Source organism: Sinocyclocheilus rhinocerous, unplaced genomic scaffold (assembly GCF_001515625.1).
Source record: "Sinocyclocheilus rhinocerous isolate Xijiao unplaced genomic scaffold, SAMN03320098_v1.1 scaffold470, whole genome shotgun sequence".
In the NCBI taxonomy this organism is placed as follows: Eukaryota; Metazoa; Chordata; class Actinopteri; order Cypriniformes; family Cyprinidae; genus Sinocyclocheilus; species Sinocyclocheilus rhinocerous.
In genome coordinates, this window is record NW_015637537.1 from 893,395 (window position 1) to 901,515 (window position 8,121).

At 34.7% G+C, this 8,121-nt stretch overlaps 1 protein-coding gene across 1 annotated transcript in view; it reads right to left on the minus strand.

Moving 5' to 3' along the window:
- The window catches only part of plod1a (procollagen-lysine, 2-oxoglutarate 5-dioxygenase 1a), a 20,152-nt gene that overhangs the window by 942 nt on the left and 11,089 nt on the right, over positions 1-8,121 (minus strand). Inside the window, exons 12-18 of the mRNA XM_016564022.1 lie at positions 6,652-6,777; positions 5,463-5,604; positions 5,256-5,369; positions 5,076-5,141; positions 3,299-3,403; positions 3,063-3,209; positions 1,708-1,833 (exon numbers count right to left, since the gene is read on the minus strand). Coding sequence (XP_016419508.1) covers positions 1,708-1,833; positions 3,063-3,209; positions 3,299-3,403; positions 5,076-5,141; positions 5,256-5,369; positions 5,463-5,604; positions 6,652-6,777 — 826 coding nt within the window. The remainder of the gene's footprint in view (positions 1-1,707; positions 1,834-3,062; positions 3,210-3,298; positions 3,404-5,075; positions 5,142-5,255; positions 5,370-5,462; positions 5,605-6,651; positions 6,778-8,121) is intronic.

Genomic DNA, 8,121 nt, shown 5'->3' on the forward strand with positions numbered 1-8,121 from the left:
TCTGTTTTATTTTGTGAAACCTTACTACATATATGGAATAACCGTTTTATAAAAGCAATAAGCCCCGAGAAGCCGTGGTTTACAGTACATTTATAACAGCTAAGAATGTTTTAGACTCCGCTTCACGTCATACTTAACAATGCTGCTTAGCTGTTATAAATTCACTGTAAACCACGGCTTCACGGGGCTTATTGCTTTTATAAAACGGTTATTCCATATACGTAGTAAGGTTTCACAGAATAAAACAGAGCAAATAAAGTGTAATGATATTAATAAAAACAGTATTCTTCCACCAAACAATGTAGTTCCTCAGAAACAGTTGTGGTTCCAATCAAGTGGTTGCCGAGCAACACACAAAGTAAACAAAGGTGTATGTTTGTAGAGTAATTTACAACAGCTTCGAACGCGGCTCAACCAATCAGAATCAAGGACCGGAACTCTCCGTTTTATAAACTCAAAATGGCAACTTTTAAAGTCAGAAGTGCAGTATATAAACTCGCATTTCTTAATTATTTTCTCGTAACTGCTTGTTATCAAGTCAGAATTGTGATATATAAACATTTCTTATCTCGCAATATTGCCTTTTTCTCATAATTGTGAGATTATATGTCACAATTCTGAATTTATAACATGCAACTGCAACTTTAACATGCACTTCTGACTTTATAACTCACAGGTGTGAGGAAAAGAAAAATCTGAGAAAAATTGTGAATTGTGAGATAAAAAGTCGCAATTACCTTTTCCATTTGTTTTATTCAGTGGCAGAAACGGGCTTCCATAAAAAGGAGAGAATTGGGATGCAAAGGAAATATGTACTATAATAATTTACATCCAAAAAGAACAGATTGAAAGGCCTTCCCAGGCCAGAGACACTTTCTGTGTCTCCACATCTCACGCTTTCAGGAGAGCTGCTGTGTTACAACATTAACATTTTACCAACCAATAGTTTGCATGCCTTAAATTCAAGATACGAAGAAACCATATATTTATATTACTGTAGATTAGGTTCTGTATACTAATAATAATAATAATAATCTTGAATGTGTGTATATATATTTTTTTCTGTCACATCACTGAACTGTTTAATAAGTCTTTATATACCCATCCTCAGCCCTAAGCAAAGTAATTGAAGTGGCTCTAAATCCAAACACAACATTAAACTATCCAGTTTTTCTCATTATGCTCTAACAAACAAACAAAACTTCAAAAAATGCAACTATTTTACCCCATTAAGTCCTATGCAAAGCATGCTGGAAACTACATTTTCAGGTATTTTCAGGTATTTCAACATTTCAAATAATTAAATCAACCAAAAGCAAATCATTAAAATTTAGAAGAAAACTAAAGTCATTGTTTTTTTGTGTTTTTAAACCCACAATAATTTCTGCACTTAGTAAAGCTAGCCAGTATGTTTTCTGCACTACAAAAATACTATAATGCTATCAAAATACTAAGCAAAATTGTTTCTTTTCATTTTTTATTTTTTTATGGGACTGTTATTTGCTTTTAGACAACTGAACAAAACAGTAACAAATCAGTTACCATGATTCACGGTAACCAGGAAAACAAGATTTTCGATTAGAGCAATATAAAAATGCACTTTAAATGAGACACAGTCGTTTAACTTTTTTTAGTGTAACAAACAAGCATTTAACAAAAAGAAAACTGCACAGCAGAGCCGAGCATCACAGCCATGTTTTCACTCACCTGATAGTCAATGCCCACTTGATTGAGCGCTATATTGATAGTGAAAGTAGAGGCGTCATGATGTGGTCTTAGTGCGGGTTGTTCATCAGGTTTATATCTGACTACAAACGCCAGATCAAACTGAGCCTGCAGGAGACACACAGAGGCAGAGTCATCAAGCAGCATTCACAGAAAACACCTCCACTCTGGTACATATTACAATGGCCACTTTTCCAGACCATGAGAATAAAATAATTATATCTCATTATATCTGGAGTTTCTCAAATATCTGGTTTCACTGGAAATAAATGTGTGACATGCAAACATCACCCAGTCAGGAATGTCTTCATTTTTACACTACTAGTCTAAAGTTAATAAAATTAAGATTTTTTGAAAGTGTCTTCTGCTCACCAAGGCTGCATTTATTTGATCAAAACTGCAGTCAAAACAGTAATATTGTGAAATATTATGAAAATTTTAAATACGTGTTTTCTATGTGAATATGTTAAAATGTAATTTATTTCTGTGATCAAAGCTGAATTTTCAGCATCATTACTCCAGTCTTCAGTGTCACATGATCTTCAGAAATCAGTCTAATATGCTGATTTGCTGCTCAAGTTTTATCAGTTATTATTGATACTCAATTATTAATTATGGTTCTTATTATTATCAATGTTGAAAACAGATTTTGCTGCTTACTATTTTTATGGAAACCGTGATATATATATGTATATATTTATTTATTTATTTATTTTATTTTTTTGATTCTTTGATGAATAGAACAACATTTATTGGAAATATTAATCTTTTGTAACATTATAAATGCCTTTACTGTATCATTCAATGAATGAATTAATGCATCCATGCTGAATAAAAGTATTATTATTATTTTAATGAAATCTCACTTACCCCAAACTTTAGAATCATAGTGTATTAGTTTCCTCAAAAATATTAAGCAGCAAAAACTGTTTTCAACATTAATAATAATAAGAATTATTTACCATAAGAAATAATAAATCAGCATATTAGAATGATTTCTGAAGATCATGTGACACTGAAGACTGGAGTAATGATGCTGAAAAAATTAAGCTTTAAATCACAGGAATAAATTACATTTATTTATTTATAAAATATATTAAAATAGAAAACAGTTTTTTTTTTTTAATTGTAATAATATTTCACAATATTACTGTTTTTAGTGTATTTTTTATCAAAAATCGCATCTCTGAGCTTTAAGAGACTATTATGTTATAATTATAATTATAGAACAAAAATACTATAAATGCTATTAAAACACTAAGCAAAATTGTTTTATGGGGAGTTGAAATTTCAAGACAAATATAATGACTTCTTCAGGAGAACAAAGTACGTCTTACCCTTGTGTAGTATCCTGGATACATTTTCTCAGTGACCGGCGCTGCATAATCCAAAAGGAACTTCTGCCATTCTTTTTCGTAGCCCACCTGATTCATGTGGATATCAATAGTTGGGACATTTTCATATCCGCCTTGGATCCTATTGTCCTAAAAGCAAAAGAAGTCGTAATCATGCTCAAGTAAATCGTAAAGTAAAGTAAATAGCATGGAGATGGTACAGGAAAACCACAACATACCGTATTTCCTCCTCCTGACCACTGGCCAAAATGTTCCATCTCTTCAATGAGATGTTTGCAGGCCACGTCGGTGAACACAGGGAACCAGTACACATCAGGGCACGGCTACACAGAGAATTACAAACAAGTATAATGACTTCACAAACGACTGGACACGAGTCTGGGGTCAGTATGATTTTGAGTTTTTTCCTGATGCTCAGAAGTACAGTAAAATACAGCAATATTGTGAAACATTATTAAAATTTTAAATAACTGTTTTCAGTCTGAACATATTTTTAAATGTAATTTATTCCTGTGATCAAAGCTGTATTTTCAGCATCATTCCTCCAGTCTTCAGTGTCACATGATCTTCAGAAATCATTCTAATATGCTGATTTGCTGCTCAAGAAACATTTCTTATTATTATCGGTGCTACTGTATTATGTGTACTGTATTATACGGTATTATGCTACTCAATATTTTGTGTAAACTATGGTTATTTGATGAATAGAAAGTACACATTTGAAATAAAAATGTTTTGTAACACTATAAAAGTCTTTGATAAATTTAATGCATCTTTGCTGAATTTCTTTAAAGGTGACATATTATACCCCTTTTTACAGTATGTAATATAAGTCTCTGGTGTCCCCAGAATGTGTCTGTGAAGTTTCAGCTCAAAATAATCCACAGATCATGTATTATATCATTTTGAAAATGCCTATTTTGAGTGGAAGCAGAAACACGCTGTTTTCGGGCCTGTGTCTTTAAATGCAAATGACTGATTATAGCACTTAAAACCTGGAAAAGTCAGATTTTCATGATATGTCACCTTTAACAAATTGCTGACCTCAAGCTTTTGAAAGCTAGCCTTATATTCTCAAAGACAGGACAATAATCCTATACAGTATGTAATATTAAAAACTGTAATCTTCAGAAATCTTCAGGGGCACGAGTGAAGACACAGCAGCCACGACACGTATAACTGATATAGGCTTATGTTTTATTCATTTTTTGTTCCCTTTTTATTCAAAATATTCCCAAACGTGTTAACTATATATCTCGATTCTCAAACATGTGTAAGTAAATGCGTTTTGCACCTTTATAGATTAAGTTAGTTGATCTATAATGGGCGATGGGCAAAGTAGCCTAATAGTGTAATCTATTAACTACGCATAAAAACCCGTCATTTTACTTGGGTGTCGTGCCATAAAATATTTTTAATACGACTGACTTTGTATTTAATGTGAATTTAATAAAAACATTGTAATTTACTAATTATAACACTTTCACTGTACAGAAAGAAAGCAAAGAACATTTAAACTCTCATTACGCACATCTGCACTTTGTTGTTTCTGATGAGAGAATTCATCAGAGAGCAGAATTCATTCAGCGCGCGCAGTGAACAAAACAGCGTGTTTCAGTGGTGACTCATCTGAACGCCTCTGATTGGTCCTTGCATTCATAAGCTCAACAGAATCGTGTGTGATTGGTTATAATGCGCAGCGCGATAAAAACGCGTCTGTCTCTGGCTCAGCGCCAGCCAGCGAACGCAGATTTGTATTTAGCAGCTGATGCTGTGCCGCACTGAACGATCTAATCACACCGGTGTGTATTTAGCAGCTGATGCTGTGCCGCACTGAGCGATCTAATCACGCCGGTGTGATTGTATCAAATATAAAAAATATTATTCGGCTATATTTTTGTCTTTTGGAAGCTGCATTCGAAATCCACTTGGCTCAAGAATCTGAGGGGGCACGTGCATGACGCCTCCGATCGTATGCCTTGTTTGAAAACTCACCGTTTCTATGAAACCATCTTTCAAAACTTTGGAATAATTCTCATGAATGTATCTTTCCTCCCATTCCTGTTCCAGGGAAAACATTAAAGAACAATAAGGCAAAAACACACCGTTAACAAACAATAAAGCAAGAATGTCTTGTATAATATTCAATGAAATGTTGTTGTGATTTTATCTTACCACAGGATTTTCAAAGACCTGCCAGAGATCATTGTGCAAGTGGTTTGTCTGGTAATTTTCAGTCGATAAAACTCGACCGTAAGTGTGCACATTTGTTACGAACATGAAGACGCCCTAGGAACGAAATGTATAGATATCAATCAGCAATATATACTTGTAAGATGTAAGATACAGTATATTATTTATTTCTTGAGTTTAATGTCTGACCTTGTTTCGAACTTTGGAGCAGAAGGCCATATCCGGATCTAGCGTTGCGGATTCAAACAGGTCAGGATCTTTGAGGTCAGTCCTCAATGCATCGGCTTTCGTCAGGAATATGTGAGAGATGTATGGCACATTCCACAAACCCCTGTGGAGGCACCGGAGAACAGTCACATGTTTGCCGTTCGCCCCGGTTTGATGAATTTCAAAGACTTGCTTCATATTTTTTTGAGCAGTGAAATATACTCATCATACTAGACCTCCGTAATGTTTTTAATGTTTTTTTAAAGAATTCTCTTCTGCTCACCAAGCCTGCATTTATCTGATCCAAAGTACAGCAAAAACAGTAAAATTTTGAAATATTTTTACTAGGCTATTTAAAATAACTTTTCTATTTGAATATATTTTAAAATGTAATTTATTGTGATTTCAAAGCTGTATTTTCAGCATCATTACTCCAGTCTTCAGTGTCACATGATCTTCAGAAATCATTCTAATATGCTGATTTGCTGCTCAAGAAACATTTATTATTATTATTATGTTGAAAACAGCAGGGTAGATTTTTTTTCAGCTTTCTTTGATGAATAGAAAGTTCAGAAAGTTCAGAAGAACAGCATTTATCTGAAATATAAATCTTTTGTAACATTATAAATGTGTTTATCATCACTTTTGATCAATTCAAAGCATCCATGCTAAATTAAAGACTCCAAGCTTTTGAATATAGTGTATAATGTTACAAAAGCTTTTTATTTCAAATAAATGCTGATCTTTGGATCTTTCTATTCATCAAAGAATCCTGAAAAAATGTACTCAACTTTTTAAAATATTGATAATAGTAATAAAAATGTTTCTTGAGCATCAAATCAGTATATTAGATTGGTTTCTGAAGGATCATGTGACACTGAAGACTGAACTAATGATGCTGAAAATTCAGCTTTGATCACAGAAGTAAATTACATTTTAAAATATATTCAAATAGAAACCAGTCATTTTAAACAGTACAAATATTTCACAATATTGCTGTTTTTGCCATGCAAAAATGCAGGCTTGGTGAGCAGAAGATAATTAAAAAATATATATAAATAAATAAAAACATTAAAAATCGTACTGTTCAAAAACTTTTGACTGGTAGTGTATCTCTGTGGATTCTCAATCATATCACAGAACAATTGAAATGTACTAAACACCAACTTACACGCGGTGTCCTTGAACTATGTCCACGTAATCCTCTGATCTGGCATAGTACCCATCCGCACTGAGAGCGCCCCAGAAGTTTGTCCACAGAAGCCCGGGTTTGGTCATCATTGGTGCAATGAAAGGCCTATGAAAAACAAAAATTATTACAATCAAATCATTAGAAAAAACTAATTATGGCTTTAAAGGCATAATGAGGTAATTATATATAAAATGAGCATTAAACCTAAGAGTTATGTGAATCTGAACATGTTAAAAAAATCAATAAATAAAAATCACTATCAGAAATATAAATATCAGGAAACTCCAGCATTCAGTGTCACACCATCCTTCAGAAACCATATAAATGTGCTGATTTGTAATCAGTTATTACTGGTGCTCAGTTATTAATAAAATTTCTTATTATTATCAATGCTGAAAACAGATTTTGCTGCTTAATATTTTTAAGGAAAACATGATCCATTTTTTTTCATGATTCTTTGATGAAAGCTGAAAAACGTTTATTCAAAACAGAAATCTTTTGTAGCTTTATAAATATCTTTACTGTCACTTTTGATTAATTTAATAAAGCAATAAGCCCCGTGAAGCTGTGGTTTACAGTGAATTTATAACAGCTAAGGGGCGTTGTTAGGTACGACGTGGAGCGGAGTGACTAAAACCCCCTTAGCTGTTATAAATTCACTGTAAACCACGGCTTCACGAGTCCACACAGTGTCAACCCATGAATCTGTTCCTGAATGGTCTGTCTGTCCACTAATTTCAAGGAATATGTCTGATTTTGAACCATCCATTTGCCCAGTTTCTACTAATGCACCAGTGTGTAATATGTCAGAATTTTCTGTCAGTCCAGTTTCAGTCACTGAACTCACTGCCTGTCCAGTTTCACTCAATGAGTCTAGTTATGAATTGTCAACTCAACCAGTCTTTGCCAAGAATTCCAATGTTAAATTCTCTGCCTGTTCAGTTTCAGTCAGTGAGGCCGTTCATGAACTGTCTGCCCATTCAGTTGTCACAAGGGAAAATATTGTTGAACTTGGTGTGTTTCCTGCCTCGGTCCTTGAGACCGTATATGCTCTGTCTGTTTCTTGTGTCTCAGTTTTCCCTAGTTCCCAGTCTCTACCAGGGGTCTCTGCTCCGTCTGCTCAGCCATGGTGGCCTTCTGCTCTGCCGTGGTGGTCTTCTGCTCTGTCGTGGTGGTCTTATGTTCCGTCTGCTCTGCCGTGGTGGTCCTCTGCTCCGCCTGCTCCACCGTGGTGGTCTGCTGTCTGGCCCTGGTGGTTTTCTGCTCCGCCGTGGCGTTCTCCTGTCTGGCTCTGGTGGTCTTCTGCTCCGCCGTGGTGGTCTGCTGCTCCGTCTGCTCTGTCGTGGTGGTCCTCAGTTCCACCCATACTGCCGGATAGGCTGACAGTTCAAAATTGGGTGTATTACCTGAAACTGGACTGGTAGACATTTCAGTGACTGAAACTGGACA